The sequence below is a fragment of the Geotrypetes seraphini genome, chromosome 2 (assembly GCF_902459505.1).
Source record: "Geotrypetes seraphini chromosome 2, aGeoSer1.1, whole genome shotgun sequence".
Lineage (NCBI taxonomy): Eukaryota > Metazoa > Chordata > Amphibia > Gymnophiona > Dermophiidae > Geotrypetes > Geotrypetes seraphini.
The window spans coordinates 268,570,832-268,592,803 of record NC_047085.1 but is presented as its reverse complement, the minus strand read 5'-3'; the positions used below and the strand labels follow the sequence as shown (position 1 = coordinate 268,592,803).

The 21,972-nt window shown below is 42.0% G+C and overlaps 1 protein-coding gene across 6 annotated transcripts in view; it reads left to right on the top strand.

Annotated features, from left to right (window-relative positions):
• The window catches only part of RECK (reversion inducing cysteine rich protein with kazal motifs), a 381,558-nt gene extending 361,928 nt beyond the window's left edge, over positions 1-19,630 (top strand). For 3 of the 6 annotated variants that reach the window (XM_033929631.1, XM_033929632.1, XM_033929629.1), the window contains one exon: positions 12,069-19,630. In XM_033929631.1, coding sequence (XP_033785522.1) covers positions 12,069-12,281 — 213 coding nt within the window. In that variant the 3' untranslated portion in view covers positions 12,282-19,630. The remainder of the gene's footprint in view (positions 1-12,068) is intronic. The other 3 variants (XM_033929628.1, XM_033929634.1, XM_033929633.1) reach the window with 1 other exon arrangement.
• Positions 19,631-21,972: the final 2,342 nt, after the last annotated feature.

Genomic DNA, 21,972 nt, shown 5'->3' with positions numbered 1-21,972 from the left:
CACCTGGGCCTAACGGCTTTCCAGCTCTGTGGTTAGCTTTCTTACATTTTCACATCTCTTATTTCTTGCGCAGCATCCGTCAGTATCGTGGTGAGTCTTCCCCATCATCATCCTTTTCCTTGTGAAACTTCTATTGGCTGAACTTGCTAGTATAGGGCCAAGATCCCTTTTTCACTAGAATTGTTTTTCTCTCCAGCTGTGCCTTCTGTTTGACTTTGCTCTCAAAAAAGCAGAAGTGCCTTTCAGAGCTGACAGTTTTTAGTCAGAGTGTCCATTTTGCTCTTTCAGCAACCATTTTAGATTTTAGGTGTATTGGCCTGTTTCTGCTATATTGGGGGAATTCTCAGGGGCCTTCACCTGGGCTTTTTCTACACAGAACTTCTCTTCCCTTCCTCATGTTGGAACATTTTGTACTGTTTGTCATTTTCAGATGGAAAACCGTAGATTCACACAAATAAGTTGAACTGAAACAGGAGTGTACAGCTTCACTGCATCTTCTTAAGTTGGGAAATTTGTCTCTAGGCACTAGCTTCCAAAACGATTCATTTTCAAGAGATGGCTTGTTCAATAAGTAATTTTTACTGATAGCAGCTGCAGTTTCTTTAATGTCTACATCTATTTTGAATGGGTATGACAAGTACTCCACAACTGTACTCATCATCTCCCCAAAGCATTTACCTTGTAGTTCAAGGTTCATATCACAAGGTTCACCTGTAAAGTCAGTGAGCATGCCAGATCACATAACTACTTCTCATCTTCCAACTCTGCTTGGTCATCTCCCCTCTCATTCAAAAAACGTCTTTTTTCATTCAGCAAATCTCAAAATCTTTGCAGAAATTTGTGCCTACTTAGCGACCTTACTTCTGTGTGTAAAATGATTTCCACTGCCCCTTCATCAAGAGTAAGATTGAAAAGCCATCTTTGAAGTGATCTTCCACGAATTGAATTTACATTTACAATTTTGAAAGTGATGTCTATGACAGTCTTTGTATTGAATCTCTTGCTTGCCAAAACTTTCTGGTGAATGGTGCAGTGGTAAGAAAGGAAATCTGGGAAGTCTTCATGCTGTCTACAGAGGGCTATGAAACCCTTAACCTCACCTGTCATTGCTCTTGCTCCATCAATAGTGATGGAAACAAGTCTATGCAATGGAAGATTATACTTTGTCACAAAAGAATGGAAAGAACTGAATATTTCCTGACCGGTAGTTCTCCCTTTTAAAGAAATCATTCCAAATAATTCTTCTTTAACAATGAAGTCTTCAAAAACTAGTTACTGGGCTGTCTTATGTCTGTAGATTCATCCAGTTGGAGTGAGAAAGCAACACAATTTGAAACATCCTCCAACAATTGTTCAGTTGTGTCTCCACACATCTTTTCTATTCGCTGCATGACGATGTTTCTTGACAATTGTACATCTTGAATAGCAGCTGTGATCTCTTTCTTATTTTAAAATCCTTCAAAAAGATTGTCAGCTGCTTCAAGAAATTCTCTTTCAGTGAAAGGTTTGCATTTCTTTGCGATCAGGTTGCTGACCTTGAAGGATGCTATGGTTGCATTGACCGAATGTGACCTTGGCTTCGCCATCAACTGTTGCTGAGTAGCCAATTTCGATTTAAGTTCTTTGAGCTTCAGTTTACAAATTTCACTTTTGGGTGGAAAATCAGCATCAAACTTATTCCTATGCAGAGCCTTATAATGATGTTCCAGATTACCCTTTTTGGGCAAGGATACTGGGGTGTTACAAATTAGACAACAACACTTGTCTTTCACCATGATGAAGAAATAGTCCATTTCCCATTCATCATGAAAATGGTAAGTTTTGCTCTTTTTTGGAACACTCATCTTCAATATACTGGGGTGGCTGGATGTAAGAAGGCCAAATCTACTAAGTTAGTATAAAACACTGGCTGAATCTGGTCCAAAATTGTCACTGTCCCAAAGTATTAAAGATCACCAGGAACTGAAGATGATGTGAAATACAAGGACTGGAGATGCCAAAACCACACATGCAGTTCTAAAACTAAAAATAAGAATTCATCATACTGGCACCAATAATCAAATACCACCAAACAATCATCAAAAAAACTCAAACACCTGTCCAGCAAACCAGATAAAATCAAATACCGCCAAACAAGTTCAAATACCACCACACACACAATTTAATAAATTGTGCATACAATGTAGAATCAACACAAAGACAAGGTGAAATAAAGTTGCAGTGTAGAATCAATGCAAAAGCTAGGCAAAATAAAATTGCAGAGGCAAGCAAAAGTCACAGTGGTTTGAACCAATTCGAAGGCAAGGTAGAGAGGCAAGTTAGAACAAAATTGGAAAAGCCTGCCAAAATCACCAAATTCTTGACACTTTGTTGTGTCTGCCTGAAAACGTTTAATGAAAGTGAACTATAAAGCAACCAACAACCAGCACATGGCACAACTAATACGGTAAGTGTATTGAGGTAATGCCTGGGTGAATGGATATCGCCCAGTATATAACACACTTCTATGGGGTGTTGGGGCGGAGGCAGGAATGGGTGATTCTGAGAAGCAGGAGACCAGGTATAATGCCGGGCCTGTGGCATATCGTCGTGGGGCGCGGGTGGCAGCCCCCTAGGGTACCCACAAACTATTGACACGAAAACAACAAGCACCCCCCAATACACCCGCAGGCAGGGAAAAAAGACAGACAAAGGAACAGCGGCGGCGGCAAGCTCTCGGCAGACGACCTGCCAGCAAAAGCTCTCCCCTAGCGACGGGGCAAGCTGCTGGAGAGATGGAGCCAAGTGAGGCTGGTGATCTACCTCTGACCCCTCTGCGATCTACAGGTAGGTCGCGATCTACCTGTTGGACATGCCTGCACTAAAGTATCATAGTAAAACTATGATAAATACTCTTCATGAATTAGCGGAGACTGCAATACCATCTATAATAATAATCCTCTAAGCGCGCATGTGCACTTAGGAGGATGAGGGGACTTGATATGTGCTGTGTCCATCCATGGCCGCGGCTTGAGGTGCATGCGCCAGTTAGGCGCATCGGGCGACACGGAGCAGCGGCGGATGGCGGAAAGAGGGCTCATGGTCCTGCCACCACTGCCACTCCTGTTCACAGCGGCCTGCACGTCACTGACTCCCCCCCTCCTGCAACAACCGCTGCCGCTCCTGTTCAAAGCAGCCTGCTGAGGTTCGCGGCTGGCTGTAGTGAACCTCGCAGGCCGCTCTCCACATGGTAGCACATTTCCTCTGACGCGAGGTTCGCTACAGCCGGCCGCGAACCTCAGCAGGCCGCTTTAAACAGGAGCAGCAGCGGCGGCAAGAACCATGGATGGAGGAAAGGGATGAGGAAAAAGAAGGGCCATGAAGCAGGCAGGAAAGGGGGCTGTTTTGATGGGAGGGTTGTGCTGAGTGCAGACCGCAATCATGGGGAACAGAAAGGGGCCACAGAGCAGGTAGGCATTGCAGAACAGGGGGAGAGGGAAAGGGGGCTGCTTTGGGGGGAGGGGTGTGCTGGAGGCAGACAGCAATCAGGTGGGGGAGGAACAGTAGGGGGCCACGGAGCAGGTAGGTATTGCAGAACAGGGGGAGAGGGAAAGAGGGCTGCTTTGGCAAGCAGGGGGGCCAGGGAGACAGACAGACAGAAAGAAAGACGGACAGACAGGGGACCAGGGAGAGACACAGACACAAAGAATGACAGACAGACAATGTCCAAGGAGAGAGAGACAAAAAAAAAACAACAGACAGACATCTACTCTGGGCGCTGGGAGGAAGGCAGTGTGGAGCGCTGCTGGAAGTGGCTGCCAGGAGGAGGGCTTCGAGCCGCAGAAGACTGTCCGCAAAGCCCCTGGGGAGAGCCGGGACAACCTCTGCTTCCTCACTGATGCCGAAGAAGCTGCAGCTGGAGCAGTCGGGGCCTTCCCTGCCGCGCCCAATACACCTAGGCCCCACTCCCTCTCGCACTCTGAGCACTCACGATTGGCTGAAGAGTGTCGTGCTGGTGCTGCAGGTACAGGGGGCTGCTTTTGTTGGAGAGGTGAGCTGGGGGGCAGACAGCATTGCTTGGGGGGGAGACAGAAGGGGGCCATGGAGAGACAGTCAGGGAGAGGGAAAGGGGGCTGCTTTGGGGGAAGGGGTATGCTAGGGGCAGACAACTTTGCTCTGGGGGGCAGGGGAATGACACAAGGACACAGACACGAAGAATGACACACAGGGGGCCAGAGAGATAGACAGAATGGAAGACAGACAGACAGCATCCAAGGAGAGACAGCCAGTGTCCAAGGAGAGAAAAACAAATAAACATAGACAGACATAGACAGCGGCCAAGGGGAGAGAGAGAAAGAAAGAAAGACAGACACACACATCTATTCAAGCACCCGTTAATGTAACGGGCTTAAAGACTAGTGTAAAAATAAATCATAAACAGGAGCATTATATTCCGAAAAGCTTTCCCCCTCAATCCCACCCCCTTCCATTCTCTTAAACCTTCCCTCCTCCACAAATCTCATTAGCATCAAACAAGTTTCAATTTGCTCTGCAAACCAGAATGTGAGTCACGCCTTGATGTGATCAGGCCCCCCACTTCACCCCCACCCTTTGCAGGCATACCACTATTACCGTCCTAAACATACCGTTCAATCAATACACTAAAGAAAGAAAGAAAAAAAACCTCTGTACTATATTACTCTCCAGTCATAACATGCAACATGGGGTAACGAAAAAGATGCCCATGCCCTAGGGTCTGCAAAATGAATCATACAGTTGCAGCATAGTAGTACTGTTAGGCAAGCTAGAAGGATGAATCGGCTGCGGCTATGAGGAGACCCGATGGGGAAGGATGAGGTCCCAGGCCTAGGAACTCAACAGAAACGTGTCCTTATGTGCTCAACACATCATGCGACTCCACTTGCAAGTGTTTAAAGAAAAGTTTTAGATGGATGCAACTGAAGCACGGGGTGGAAGGGGACGTCCACAGATGGATCCAAAATTGGCTGGCGGATAGGAAGCAGAGGGTAGTAGTAAAAGGACACTACTCTGACTGGAAAGGGGTCACGAGTGGTGTCCCGCAGGGGTCAGTGCTGGGACCTCTGCTGTTCAATATATTCATTAACGATCTGGAAATGGGCACGAAGTGCGAAGTTATCAAGTTCGCGGACGATACAAAACTCTCCAACAGGGTCAAAACTGTTGAGGAATGCAAAGAACTGCAGAGCGACCTGAACAAACTGTGTGAGTGGGCAAAAAGATGGCAGATGAGCTTCAATGTGGAGAAATGTAAGGTCTTGCACATGGGGAAAGGGAACCCCATGTACAGCTATACGATGGGAGGGAGGGTGATGGGGAAAGGCACCCTAGAAAAAGACCTGGGGGTTTTGGTGGATACAACAATGAAGCCAGCGGCGCAATGTGCAGCGGCCTCTAAGAAAGCGAACAGAATGCTGGGCATTATCAAAAAAGGTATCACTACCAGAACGAAGGAGGTTATCCTGCCATTGTATCGAGCAATGGTGCGACCACATCTGGAATACTGTGTCCAATACTGGTCACCGTACCTTAAGAAAGACATGGCGATACTTGAGAGGGTCCAGAGGAGAGCAACTAGGATGATAAAAGGAATGGAGAACCTTTCATATGCCGAAAGGTTAGACAAACTGGGGCTCTTTACCCTGGAAAAGCGGAGACTGAGAGGAGACATGATACAGATATATAAAATCATGAGAGGCATAGAGAGGGTGGAGAGGGACAGATTCTTCAGACTAGCAGGGACAACAAAAACAAGAGGTCACTCGGAAAAACTGAGAGGGGACGGATTCAAAACGAATGCAAGGAAGTTTTTCTTCACTCAGAGGGTGGTGGACACCTGGAACACGCTTCCAAAGGAGGTAATAGGACAGAGTACAATATTGGGTTTTAAAAAGGGACTGGATGACTTCCTGGAAGCGAAGGGGATTGCAGGGTATAGATAGAAGGTTACTCTACAGGACAAAATCGAAAAGTATATGTGAGTTTTAGGGTAGGAGCACTATCAGGTCCTGGACCTGAGGGGCCGCCGCGTGAGCGGACTGCCGGGCACGATGGACCTCCGGTCTGACCCGACAGAGGCAAGTCTTATGTTCTTATGTTAAGCAGGCCATTCAGGTGGGGTTCCCTGAGTGGAAAAATCTTAATAATCAATATAGTTTGGAGTTCTTATGCTTTCAGGTGGACTTCCTGGGACACCAGGCCTCCCAGTGGTATAAATTGATAGCTGGATTTATTAAGAAGAAACCAAAGACTGGTCTGAGGGACATTTGGAGCATTGAGATTAAGCATCAAATTACAGCGTCTCAATGGCCACGAATTTGGACTTGGAGGATGAGATGTACAGTGTCTGCATCTATGAGACAAACTTGTTTTTTTTTTTTGTTGTTGTTGCATAGAGCATTATGGACCCCTGTTCAGTTACAAAAGTTGGATAGCTCTAAGTCTAATAGATGTTGGCTTTGTCATCTTGAAGCAGGGACTTTAGACCATTTATTGTTCTATTGTCCATTTATTATGGCTTTTTGGAAATCAATTTGGGGACAAATTAATTGTTTATTAGAAAACCTGGTGGCATTGACCTATGATACTATATTATTTGGCATGTCAATGAGAGCAAAGAGTCAGATATCTTGAATAATAATAAGCTTTTGCTTATAATGACAGGGGTTGCCATACAACAAATTACTTGTAACTGGAAGAACTGGAGTAGACTGAATTATAATTTTTGGTGGAACTCATTGTGTCATATATATAAAACTAGTGTTTAAGCCCGTTAGATTAACGGGTGCTAGAATATATGTGAAAATTACTGAAAACTTAATGTGAGAGCTTTAATATCCATCGTATGGTTGATTTATTTAAAGTTTTTATATTTTTCCTATTTGTTGCATACTTTGTGCTTAATAAATTGTTTTTTTGTCCATTTTTTCTGCAAATCTGTATGTCTGAGTGTCTGTGTGTCTCTCTCTCCTTGTCCAGTGTTTCTTGTGGGTTTTTTTTTCAATGTCTCTTTAGATCCCTGTCCAGAAATTCTGAGTGTCTTTGTCTCTCTCTCTCCTTGTCCACTGTATTTTTTTATTTTTTTTTTTTAATCTGTCTCTTTAGCCCCCTGTCCTTCTGTGAGTGTCTGTGTGTCTCTCTCTCCTTGTCCAGTGTTCCTGTCCTTCTGTGAGTGTCTGAAATTTGTTTTGACAACTGTGGAAGCAAAGAAGAACGTACATACCTCTTTACTTCCATTCAGGTTAGGTTGAGCTGCCACATTTGTTCTGGGAACATCACAAAGCTGTCTGCCTGTATTTCTCCCCAGCCAATTTCCCTCCCTCTCAAGTCCCTGTGCACCACTTGCCAGGGCGCATCCTCCCACGATCCCGGTCTGCATGTTTAGGTGTGGCTGTGAGTTCGGGCTCTTCAAATGAGCTGACAATTAGGTGTGTGTGTGAGTTCGGGCGATTTCGGGAGGAGCTGGCGCTTAGTTGTGCCTGTGCATCCATGGTTTCTGCCACCGCTGCCATTCCTATTTAAAGCGGCCTGCTGAGGTTCACGGCCGGCTGTAGTGAACCTCGCAGGCTGCTGTCCACATCGGTAGCATGTTCCCTCTGACGCGATCGTGTCAGAGGGAACGTGCTACCATGTGGAGAGCGGCCTGAGAGGTTTGCTACAGACGGCCGCGAACCTCAGCAGGCCGCTTTGAACATGAGCGGTAGCGGCTGTTGCGGGAGGATGGGGGGGAGTCGTTGACGTGCAGGCCCTGTGAACAGGAGCGGCAGCAGGACCATGAGGCGGGAGTGAGCTGTTCGGCTTCCCCTATCTGGTGAAACCGCCGTGCCGAGGAGAGCTGGGAGTGAGTTTTTTGACTTCCCCTATTTGGGGAAACCGCCGTGCCGAACTCAGCTGCGCGTCGGGAGTGAGATGTTCGACTTCCCCTATCTGGGGAAACCGCCGTGCCGAACTCAGCTGCGCGTGGGGCCATAGTAAGCGCGGGGCATGCTGCACTCTTGGCGGCCACGGACATACGGATCATGGAAGCACGCCGATAAGAATGCGCATGCGCCGCCTACGGTTTTATTATATAGATGGAAAGAGTAATAGCTACACAGCAGGGGTATTTAAGGAAATTTCAAGATGTGTGGGAGCCGTTAACAAAATATTGTAATGAATAGATGCCATTTTTTCCCTTAAATGTATAAGTTCAATATTCAGGGTGGGGGAGGGATAATTTTTAGTATATCATATAAAAATATTTGTTATGAAAGGGTGGGAAGGGAGGGAGTTAAGGTTATATGATTTGTATTATTGCTGAATATTAAGTGATATATTTAATGTTAAAATGTTTTAACTTATTGTCACACTTATTGTAAGTTTGAAAATGAATAAAGATTTAAAAAAAAAAAAAAAGAAACTGTTAAAACTATTTCTCTTTTGTTTGATAAAAACATAGAAACATGAAGGTAGATAAAGGTCAAATGGCCCATCCAGTCTGCCTATCAACAGCATCCACTATCTTCTCTGCCAAAGAGATCCCAAGTGACTGTCCCACACTGTCTTGAGCTCAGACACATAGTAAATGACAGGAGATAAACACCTGAACAGTCTGTCCAGTCTGCCTATTACTTATACACATTATAAATTAATGATTAAATTAAATTTTTTTCTTTGATATTTCTGAGCCATAGACTGTAAAGTCCACCCATTACTGTCCTTAGGTTCCAACTACTGGAGTTGCCATCGAAGCTCATTCCAACCTATCCAACCATCTCATTTACAGGATGCATACTGTAGCCTGCCCAGCAATGTCCTCATATTTCAAGTTAATGGAATTCCCATTGATGCCCTCCCTAGCCAATCCTACACCAAAACGCCATACACAGGACATAGACCTTGCAAGTCTTCCCAATACCAGCCCTAGTTCTTCCACTTATTCCATTCATGTTCTAATTAGAGATCCTCTGTGTTTACCTCACACTTTTTTAAAATTCTGTCACCATTTTCCTCTCCACCACTTCTCTCAGAAGGGCATTCCAGGCATGAACCACCCTCTCCATGAAAAAGAATATCCTAACATTACTCCTAAGTCTACCACCCCGCAGTCTCAATTTTTGCCCTCTAGTTTTACCATTTTCTCTTCTCTGGAAAAGATTTGTTTCAAAATTGACATTTTGAGCCAGTCAGGACCTTTGGCTCCTCCCACTGCATCCCAAGATGCATTGGGAGGGGAAAGCCCTATCATTTGCATCCTACGGCCCTGTAGACAGGAAGGAGCGAGCTTCCCTCCTGCCGCCTGCTCTTCCGAAGGTATGAGGGGGGTTCCGGGGATGTTGGAGAGGAGCCCAGGAATGTTGGGATGATGTTGGGGGGGGGGCGGAGATATCAGGGCATTTCAGGGGAGGTCCTGGATGTCAGTGAGATATTGGGGATGTCAGGAAGATGTGGGGGATGTTAGGAGGAGGTCCGGGGTGTCGGGGGAGGGGTGTATGGCTCCATGGCTCAGCTGATCCTGGCAGCAGGAATCCCCTTCAGTTGAGCCACCAGGAATACCCAAAACTGGCTCAGCTGATGGGGATTCTTTCTGCCACAATCAGCTGATGGGAAGCCTACGAGTGGGGGGGGGGGGGGGGGGGGTTGCTCATGACCACTGGGGGAGTAAAGGGGAGGTCATGCCTTAAATCCTCCAGTGGACTTCTTGTCAGTTTGGGCACCTTTGTGGATCTTAGACACAACTCAAACAGATTTAACTGCCGGCATCTAAGTTCCCTCTAGGAAAGTTTTGATTATGGCTGGGGTACGTCCAGGTTGAAGCCTGATTCCCACCCATAACACACCTCTTAACACGCCCCTTTGCTCTCTGGATGTACAGCAGCTTAGAAGTGCTGCTGCACGTCCAGAAAGTTGGTTTTGATTATCAGCACTTGGACGTTCCTGCTATTATTATGACGTCCAAGTGCTGACTTAGGCTGGTTTTTGGATGTTTTTAAAGTTTTGATTGAGCCCCATATTTAAAAGATATTTCTGAATGAGAGTACCTAATTGAAATTTCCATAGACCAATGCTTATTCATTTAGGTTAACATTCTTTGGGTATGATTATAGGTCTTTTTTGTGTATTGGATATACGAGGGCATTTCAAAAAGTAACAGCAAACTGAATATTTTGAGAGATCTAATTCAGTTAGAGAGATAAATTTATATGTAATTTTTCTACATAATTTCCATCCTTTTTCAACACACTTCACACATCTTTGCACCAATTTCTTTAGTCCATTGGAAAAATGTTTTTGGTTGTGCTTTCAGCCAGGAATGTACCGCTTCTTTGATGTCATCATCACTTCTAAATCTTCATCCTCTCAAAGCATCCTTCAAGGGTCCAAACACATGATAATCAGAAGGAGCTAGATCAGTGCTGTATGGAGGATGCTGTAAGATCTGAAATCTCTATCTCCAAATGGTTTCAAGAGTTGCAGTGGCTGTGTGAGGGCATGCGTTATCATGAATAAGAAAAACACTTTTAGACAAAAATCCTTTGCAACGGCTCCGTATTGGCTTCAGCTCCTCCTCCAGCATTGCATTGTATCAGGCACTATTTACTCTTTCACCCTTTTCCTGATAGTGCTCCAAAATTGGTCCATTTATATTCCAGAAGAGAATGAACAGAATCTTTCCAGCGGAGAGTTGAGATTTGAACTTCTTCTTAACTGGAGATGATGTGTGACGCCATTGTTTATTTATTTCAAAAATTTATTACCCGCCTATACCTAGGCAGCTTACAAAATACAATCACAATTTTAAGACATACATACAAGTAGCATACAACAATATCTTCCATAAAACAGACACAACAATGGAGTTGTGAGGATAAGATATCAATCAGATACATTCTCTTAAAACATCGCTACATATTTGGATTTTTGATATTCAATGCCCAATACCTAAAGGTTATAAAAGTTTTTTGAAAAGTTATTCTTATGGGTTTAAAAACTATTCTTTATTTATGGATAAAATCTGCAGGTCCGACTTACGGTCAATAGAGAGCTCGTATGTTTGCATCTTGTATGTATGGAAGCTATGCCTGTTTCTGATTGAGAAGTGAAGCAGGGAAGACTATTTCTCATGATTTGGCAACCTTTTTTAAATACATTGACACCTACTGCTCGAAGTCGTGTTTTATTGAGTAGATCTTTATTTATTTTTTATGCAGTCTTGGGAGGGGAAATGGGTAAGGGGGTTTGGGGAGAGGGTAATTAGTTAAATAGTCTTTCTTTTATTATAATTGTTTTTGAAATATAGTTTATTTCATTACTCTATGAATTGTTTACTTTATATATTGTACGCTGTATTATTTTATTTATTTAATAAAAATGATTTATACTAAAAACATCTCTACATATCCTCATGTAGAGATGTTTTTAGTATAAATGCATATTTTAATGGTGATATAGATATTAAACCAAATTTCATTGAAGGATTAAAATTCTGACTGACATCATGAACTACCACCATCATGAACTACCACCATTCATTCAAACGTCTTCACAAAACTAAAGAAAAAAAAAAAATCAAAGGGAAGGCACAAAAATATAGGAAAATTTTGACACACTTTGAGAGAACTCTAAACACAGCTTCTAATCTCCATGAAAAACTAAGAACTACAGGTACCATGAGCTGACGTCGGGTGGAAAGGTACTGGCATGTAAGCGATGTGGGTGGTCCTTAAAATTTAAAGTGGCAGTACACTTTTGACTTTCTGTACCAGATTCCGTGGATGATGTCACTCACATGAGAATATATAACTGCTTATCCTCGGAGAACACCGCTTTCTTCCTCAGAGAACACTGCTTGCAAGGGTGATTAGAAGCAGTTATTCATGTACATCGGGAGTAACTAACCTGTTGTACTGAACTACTACAGGTCAGTCACTCCCAAGGTAAATTAAGGTGCAGTAAAAGTCCAACTTTCACCACACCTTAATTAACTACCTCTTAAAATGTAGTCCAACTGTATTATTTTTAATTTATGCTTTTAAATGACATGACAATGTATCCTCTTTCTTTTTTTTTAGATTGAAGCCTGCAACAAGGAAGCAGAAAGGGTTGATTCACTCATAAACTCTGACAGCCCAACTTTAGCATCTCATGTTCCTTTGTCAGCACTTGTTACATCTCAGGTTCAAATTTCACTAAAATTATCTTCAAGTATTAAGATTGTTTCTTTACCCCATTGTTTTTTCTTCTGTCTTATAATTACTTTGTCAGAAACATTATCCAATATATGATTTGTAATGTTATAAATCAACCATTTTTATATGTATTTTTACATTGTGACAGATCAGTTACTGATCTTGAGATTTGTGCTTTATATTTTAAATTATTATGTGTATTATTTACAGCAGTTACTTGAACCAGACCGTTTGAAAAAAAATTTTGATACATTGATTTATCAGGGTTCTGCCTCATTGGGGTTCATGCAAGTACAAACCTTCATGACTGATTGTATTCTGCTATAATAATGTAATCCTAAATAGAAAAGCTTTCCAAATGAACCTAAATGATGATCTCCCATGCAGATCTTTCCAAGGCTAAACTTGCAGCAATGTGATGGTGATCATCACTTCAGTCCTTTTAAATTTAATTTAAGGACATGTATTCTGCTCTTTCAAGCAATGGCTTGATGTCAGTCAGAATTTTAATCCTTCAATGAAATTTGGTTTAATATCTATATCACCATTAAAATATGGAATTTAAGTGACATATTCAAATATAATTGATATGCCATTTTTTTGTTAGGAAAATTAAGTAAAAATCATTTGGCACGGTAAATGGCATGCTTTAAGTTCAGGGCATCCCCAACACACTTCTATCTTCTGAAGGTCTCCATATTGGAGGTTCTCCTACCAGACAAACTAGCCAGTCTTATAGCCAGAATCTGATACTGGTTGCCAGAAAGAAATTGTATTTAAAATTTTGCATTCTGCAGGATTCTAAGTTCTCTTCAAGGTGCAAATTTTACTAGAGAGCAGGAAAATGTTTCCTTATTATGTGTTATGTTAATCAGGTTTTCTATTCTACCTTAACCTAATCAGTTCAAGGTTGGGTCAGTTACCCAGGAAGTTACAATGGACAGATTTAACACGGACATTCAACAGGGTTGCTAGTACAGGTGGATCAGAACAGTTTTTAATAGTTAGGTCATAGTTTCAAATATATACTTACAAGTAGTACAAGTGATCCATTTTAATAAATTGCCTTCATTTAATAAAAATTGAGGACTGTCCTAAGGTAAAATTTGTTCTCACCTGCCAATTTCCTTTCCAGACCAGTCCAGCTGAGTTGATTGTGTCCTTTTTACCAGCAGATGGAAGACAGAGTAACTGAAAATTCAATGATGATATCACCAGTATAAATTGTGGAATAGCCCTGGAACTAAGGTTCATTATTGTCATGGTATGTGCAGAAATAACCCCAAGAGGAGCAATGTTATAGAACAGAATCATAGGGATAATATAACATAATATATAAGTCAACATAGTGAATAAACACAATGGATAAATATAACAACGCATCAGTGTTAACATCCACAGAATAATAGGATTACATTGAATTACAGAAAAACAGAAGATTATTATATTTCTAGCAATAAGAAGTGATAGAATCTACAATATTGAGAAAAAAAATATGGACCCATTATATGGACTGAAGCTGGGCCCTACTTCCACGAGGGCCAACAGAATAAAAAACACATGCCTGTTCCAGCCCTTTGAGGACCAAAAAATTCCTTCCCAAAACTATCCTCAGGGAATCTCGATATATATATATTGACACTCTAGACCTTAATGGAGGAGTCCAAAATAAGAGTCCAGCTGCATTCTTCCTGAACTGGCCTAGCAGAACTCAAAAAAAGGAAATTAGCAGGTAAAAATAAATTGCCTTCCTTATCCTGCTAAACAAGACCAGATAAGTAGGATGTACCAAAACTGGGTAACAGGAGAAGCACTACCCCTAACACACACACCCCTAGTGGCTGACTGGCAAAAGAATACCACGTGCCAAGCACTCTTGTGGAAGAGACTGAAGTCCCAGCCTGAGCTGGAGATACACACTCCTGTAAATTAGAAATGAATCAAGAGGGGCATATTGCCCCTCACCTCACATTGCTACCTTGAATTCTATCTGGAATACAGAACTGATAGAACTAATCTTCGAACTTACCCCTTGGACACTTCAGAAACCTCCTGATCCAAAGAACTGGAAGGCATTCTACTTTGCTGATGGCTATCAAATGAACAACAAACTATATCCTGCAGAGCAAAATGAGAAACTCCCTCTGAGACCCTAAAAATCAAGAACCTGATCAGGCACACAGGAAGGACATGAGGCTTGTTGAAAATCTCCAGAGTTTGAAACCCTAGGTTGGCAAGCCACACCAAATCCCTACTATGGAAACCACCAAAGTGGACATATATATATAAAATATTACACAGATTTGATGACAGGGTGCCCAGGGACTGTGATAATAAATATTCACTGTATTATTCTAATTTTAGCATATGTGTTACAGATGCAAGCATCAGCAGCACCACAGACTTCTGGATTCCCAAGATCCACTAAAGCCTCAGGTTTTATATAGGAAGACCTGCAGAAAGAAAAGAAGAACTGTACTCTAGTGCTGCAGAAGTTAGCCAGACTGACAGCTGACCCACAAGAGAACACAAGAATTGGAGCACTTGGATGCTGACCCTTTACACTCCAGCCTATGACCAGTATGAGTTTTGTCCTGAGAGTCACCAGTCCCTAAAGCGTTGCAGACCAGCTCATGGCAAGGCTGGACTGCACTGTGATAACGGCTCTGCCACATACTATAATCTGGAACTAGAGGATCCAAAGGTTGACTGATCCGTTAATACATCCTTTAATTTGAATGGAACTCCTAAAGAACCAAAAACATGAAGAGGAAAACTGTACTCACCTTGGAGGACTTGCATCCCTTTCTGGCAGGCTTTGCTCTTGCAGTTACCAGAAGGCTACCTTGGCCTCCATAGACAGTATTTTACCGGCCGATTATAAGAATGGCTCACCGTGGTCTTTTCCGAGCTTCCTAGCAGTCTCTAACTTCTCCATGTAAATGTAGTATAATGAGGTCATTAATATTAAAATGTAGTAAAATTAGCTCATTAATATTTAAATGAGCACTCCTGGCAAGTCTCTTATTGCCGGGTGTTTATGTAACCTCGTTGTGCGACATTTGTGGGCAAAATTTTCAGGCAGGGTCTGTAGCCTTACTTTTCTGGGCAGTGCCTGAGTGCTGATTAGCTCAAGCACTGACAGGAAAGCAAGACTTGACAGTTCCCCCCCACCGCACTGACCCTCCTACTGTCCACCTCCACCTGGACAACCCCCCACCGCCCCATATCTTTAAGGCAAAGGCTGGCAGGAGGGATGCCTACTCCCTCCGGTCATCAGGCCTGTCTCTTCAAAATGGCAGGCCTTCCCCTTCCTGGTGCATCCTGGAATGCACCAAGAAGGGGCCTAAGGCCCTGACTGGCCTAGACGCCTAAGGCCCCTCCTATGGGAGAGGTCTTAGGCGCCTGAACCAATCGGAGCCTTAGGTCCCTCCCCAGTTCATCGTTCTTAATTGTTTTTGTATTTCTCTTCATGCACCTTCCAAGTCTTGTTCAACAAAGCCTTTTCTATTTCTTTTTCTTTTTCATATGGGGTACCTCAGGGCTTCATTTTTACACCCCCTCCCCCCATTTAATGTAATTTTAGCTTCTTTTGCTACCCTTGCAAGGCAGTTGGGCATATTTCTGCTTGTCCTAGATCGGTAGCATGGAATGTTGCTATTCTTTGGGTTTCTGCCAGGTACTAGTTACCTGGACAGGCTACTAGGCTAGATGGACCATTGGTCTAACCTAGTAAGGCTAGTCTTATGTTCTAATAGCCCACCATTCTTAGGACCCACCTTTTTATGACTCTCTAAGAACCCAAGGTATTTTTTGCCTGGTTTCAGCAGCATAAATTATTTTTTAATCTTCATAGTGTGAGGCTATGCATTTCTTAAGCCATGATGCTCAACTATCTTTCCAGCCTTCATTTGGTGGTGTAAATGCACTACTGGTTGACTCCATTTAGGATGTGACTTTTGATTCAAAACGCTAAGCTCCTGTGTCTGAGTTCTGAGCTTGGCTGTAGAAATTGAAAAAGAAACTGTCTCTGCAGTTCTCTCTGAGTCTACCCATCTCTTTAATCCTAGGAACATCTGCTTCTTACAAGTATTGTCCTCTGTGTTCATGAGGCCCCAGGAAGGGCTTAGTACAGCCAGAGCACCCAAGAGAGCACCTGGGCATCACAGAAACATCTTCCCCCAAATTCAGTGAGGCAGCTACAGGCAGTTAAGATAACATGGACAATAAGAGGGGAGACCTATTCATGAGCAAGCAAAGTGCTAATGGACCCCCACTCCCCCACCTCGAAGCTGCCTTGCATGCTGAGGCAAAGCCCTAATTCTGGGGAATAGCCCTTTGGTGATCTCCACCTGGATTAGTACTGACAACAGGCTGCCCTACCGTCTCATGAGACATGCCACAGACATAATGTTTCAGTCTGGACACTACGATCAGACCATGTCCCAGATTACAAGCTGCCTAAACACTACCGCCTCCATTCCAGGAACCTGCGGTACCTTCCCTTGATGGCAGAATGTGGCTGAACACAGAAGCTCCATCTTCAGCAGTTCACACTTGACCTGCAGAGCTTTTTGCAGAGTATTTACTGCTGCCCAGCTGCTTTAAAGGGACCATGCTGGTTCTCTCTTTTTGTTTGGTGGTTTTTGTGGTTTGGTGGTTTTTTTAACATTTCATCCCACACAGCAGAGGAAGGAATTGGGAGCAGGATGGCAAAGAATGCAGACGGAGGGAGCAGCAATAAAGAGGATGGAACCCTGAAAATGTTTTCCAGTACTCACCACCCTGGTGGCTTAGACCCATTAGGCATCAGCCAGACACCTTCCATCCCAGGACCGCAACCATATAATGAAGGCCATTATTGGGTGAAGGGGAGGAACCTATACCCATAGATAGAGGCCTTGAAGGAGCCATGTTCGCCAATCTACAAGCTGCCAAGACTTGGGGGTACAGAGGCCTTAATACCCTCATGCTCCACCTGTAATGGGTCCACAATCTGACTCCTGGGAACCAACATAGGTCTTGGATTCAACCACAAGCCCATAGGCTGTGATCTGTGCTCTTTGGAGTCTGGTCTGCTCAATACATTTTTGTTGTACCAGTCCTAGCTACACCATCTGCTGGAGGCAAAGAAATATTGGCAAGTTCTAGAGCTGTACCTGTACCACCTCTTATTCTGGTGAATGTCTTCATAGTTGTCATTTTTTTTTCTCCTATCTGCTAGTATGGGAACACAACCTACATGCCTAGACTAGCAGGATAATAAGAAAGTGCTAATCCATTAAAGAACCACAATATATGTTCAGCAATATAAAAGATCACATGCCAAAAAACCAAGTGTTACCACAACAGAAACTAATTAAAAGGTTTTTTTATTAAAATACCTATGTGGCAAAATTTCACCCACAGGCTGTTTCATTGGGTAGGAGTTAGACATGAAATAAAGTTCACAAAATGTATAAATAAATGTATAAATAAGACTTCATCAATCTTAATCACTAATTCATAGAAGAACTTTAAATGATATTTTACATAATTCATATTATAACAATTCACAAAACTTCTAACAATTGGGATGGATCATTCAAAAATACTGCTGACCTATCTATAAATAAAGGATCATCCCTTATAGAAATTCATCATAATAAAACACAATTAATATAACATTTACTTCAAAATTTATATTGAAACACTGAAACTGCTAAAAATAATAATAAACAGTATAAAAATCCAGTGTTAAATGAGAACAGTCAAATTTGCCACCAATGCTTTAATTAACTTCATTCATAATTACTCTTTCATAAAATAATTCAGATCTCATTATTTCCCCCCATCCCCTTATCAACCTGCATAGTTGTTTATTTGTTTTTTTATCATAGACCTCTGTGGTAAAAGCTCCGACGCTCATAGAATTCCTATGAGCATCGGAGCTTTTACTGCAGCGGTCTACAATAAAAAATCCTTATACAGCTTGATAAAAGGGGGCTTATATTAACACATTGTAGATAATATTCTATAGTTGCTTTGTCAGCAATAATAATGAGAAAAGTTAATGCTGCTTAAAATAAACTCCAGATCATCTCTAAAGATCTATTCAAAACACAAAATGGTAATAGACCTTGTATTCAGCCCATGGCAGTAAGTGACTGGTAAGTCCCTTCCATCCGTGGGCTGAATAACCCTGGACTTTGAATGCCAGGGCATGCACAGCTTCCAGCATTGAATACCTGGGTATGTCCGCCAACCCTGAAGTTAACTAGACACCACCAATCAGTGCCCAGTTAACTTACTGCATAAAGTTAGGACAGTTGTTTTGCTGTCCTAACTTTGTGTAATTACATAGCCAGTTTGTGGACTGAAGATTGCCACAAACTGACTAAGTTGATACTATGATCTAACTGTGCCCTCAGCCTGCCTCTATCCTAAGTGATGGCCTCTAACCTAGATTGTTTGATAACCCTAGTAGTGTAGGGAATCCTAAGGGTAATGCTCACTTGCTCCTGTCTCTTGAAGCTCAAGCCCCAAAAGGGCCTCTGCAACTTCTTGCAGCAAGCTGCAATTAGAGATCATATCAGCCATTTTGAGGCCAGAGCCACAACAGGTAGGAGTGAGTGGGCACAACTCCTACGCTTAAGACTTTATAGATCACTAGAGTTATCAAAGGTAGGTGTTAGGGAGGGTTTGATCAGGGTCTCTTCGAAGTGGGAAAGGAGGATCAGGGAGGAAAGGGTGAGGGCACCTGCTTCCTCTTTTGTGGTAGATAATCAGCCAGGGTCCACATAAGTGACTTATGTGAATTCTATCTAAATATCAGCCAATACTTGCATTAGATTTGATGGCCAGTATATGCTGCATGTTTTCAAATATTGTCTAGGCATTGAATATCTGGGCCTAATTGTGCCCATGGTGGTTGACAAATGCTGAGTGCCACTGGCTGAATATTGACCAGTATATAGTCAAAAACGTTTGAACTGGTTCTCTCAAAAACATGAAATACTATACTAAAATTGTCAACTAATTTTGCAGTACTCATGTAATGAATTTGAAGTTACATACATACCACCACCATAAATCCAAACAGCACCTCACTTTCACAAAGCATAGAGCCATAGAATTCAGAACAATATTTTGATGGTTTTCCCACCATGCTCATGATATGGAAGTAGGGGTTGTGGTTGCCATTTTGTACTATGGGTGGGGGCAGAGGGGACTTCTTTCTGCCAGAACACTGACCAACAAGGATCTTATCCAGTGGCATAGTAAGAGTAGGAGGTGCCTTCCCCCCCCGGCACGCCTCTGCTTCTTTCCGCCCCACACTCATGCTCTCCCATCCCTCCTCCCTCTAAATCGTTGCCAGCGCAGTGGCTTTTCTCCAGCATGCTCCTTATGCTAGCATCAGATTTCCCTTTGATGTCACTTCCTGGTCCCATGATCTGGAGGTGATTCAGAGGGGAACCAAGCTGGCACAAGCAACAGGTAGGAGAAGTTGCTCATGCTAACGAAAATCTACAGAGGTATGGGGTGGGGGTAGGGATAGGGCGGAGAGGTGCCGGTGCCCCTATTGATACGGTGCCCGGGGCGTTCTGCCCCCTCTTTACTACGCCACTGATCTTATCTAAAACTGTGAAGGGATTGAGGGTAGGCTGACCTTTTGGGGGAGTGGGGAAGCTTTGCCGGGGGCAGAGTTTTGGATGAGGCAAACTTAAATAGGGGGGTATCAGTGGAAGGGATTCAACCTACTGACTTGCTGCTGCTACTTTGGGGCATTATATATCAAAATATTTCATGTCTTTTATAGCTGTCACAGTAATAGTGCCTTTACTAATTTTCCAAGACATTTGTAATATATGATTTTAAATTTTACTTTGAAGAAAGCTAAACAGCCATGTTCCAGGACAATCATAGATTAGAGTGGATTTCTGTTTTAACAATCATTCTATCTATCTATCTATCTATCTATTCTGAAAAAAAAAAGTCAAACATGTGTCTAGCAGTAAGTGTACAGTTATAGCAAATTCATTTTCTTTGTAATTTAAAATTAAAATAATATGAATCAGAAATATGAAGCAAAAACTACAAATTATTAAGCCTAACTTAACCCAAATGACAGTATAGTTAAGGGTTATTTTCAGAAACATTTCTATAGGCAAAGCAATACTTTACCCATGGGGATAAACTTTTATAAAAAATGATTACTAGATAGGTGGGTAAATTTAAACACAGAAAACGTGTATGTGCATAAGTTACAATGGCTGAGTGTCGGCATTCCTGGAGGCAGGATGGGATAGAGTTAGCATTTTTTTAAAATGTGAACATGAGTACAAAATTTATGCTGAAAATCTGTATATGCCAAAGAGGAGGTGCAGATGTGTGCACATAGTTTCACTTTAGCAATTTTCAAAGCAGAAACACGTATGTACTTTTACTTAAAAAAAAAAGCTAAGTCCAGAATTACAGTATATAATTTCCTACTCAATAAAAAAGTTGTTTAGCAAAGGGAATATCAACAGAATGCTTATAAACGGGTGGTTTCCAAATGTATTATTTTGGGTCCCATTTATATGATTAATTATGTAAACTCCAAATAAAAATATGGAATTTTTCATAGCTTTAATACTATGTGATTATGTATATTTATTCTTTCCCAAGCTGATAAACTGTCTGCAGTGAGATTTCTTAGGACCACCTAAAAGACTTCAGGTTCCCTTTAATGCATTTAGAACCACAAACAAGGAATCTTTAGATTAAACTGTGATCACTGAGTCAGAATTGTACTATTTATATCTTTTGTTCATGAAGAAATGTAGATGTGCAGTAATATGGTTTATGATTCTGTACTGAAAATTGCATTGCTGGATGAAAATTGTTAGTAATTGTATAATATATAAAAAAAATAATGCAGTGTGTTTGTGTATATGTATATGTGTGTATATACACACACATACACACACACATGTATAATATGCCATTATAAATGTTGCAGTACTTTGTATGTTACCTGACAATCTTTATACTGTTTATCTATGTTTATAAGCTATACATTTTATATTTATACACTTGAAATAAATGCCTATATAAAGTATTTTCTAATGTCAAAAAAGAGTGGTGACAATCCACGAATGGAGACCAAGAACACATGAGTTCCAAGAAAGGAGCTTTATTGTAGAATCTATAAGGTATAATTTTTCTCAGTGATCCAACAAGTATGCTACCCTCAAAGACCTAATGCAAACACATTTTGGCAAAGTATGCCTTCAGGTTCCAAACTCTGAGTGCATACAGCCAAAAATCACATGGAGTTAATGCATATGCTTGAGCCTTTGAAATGTTTTTACAGCAGCACTGTATATTTAGCTTTAGCTTTATGTACTTGAGTTCTGGACTAATGCTGCCCGATTCAGGGGAAAAAAATTTGATTCGATTTGTTTCAGCCTATTGAATTGGTTTTTCGATTCAATTTGATTTTCCTGCCCAGTTGGGTATTTTTTTCAAACATCCTGGTGGGTTTATTTTATAGCTTCTTCACCCCCTTTGGCTTCTCCTAACCACACTGGCGCTTAAACAAAATAAAAAAACAAAAAGGACTTTTCCTCTCTCTGTTAAATCCTAGCTCACGTTTACGGTCTAACACCAGCTCTGGCAGGATATACTTTTCAAATCTGACATATTGTAATCACAAAACAGAAAATAAGATTATTTTTTCTACCTTTTGTTGTCTGGTCAATATTCAAATCTTGTTGTTTCAAGGCTCTGGTTGTCTTCTGATAACTTGCTTGCCAGGGTATCC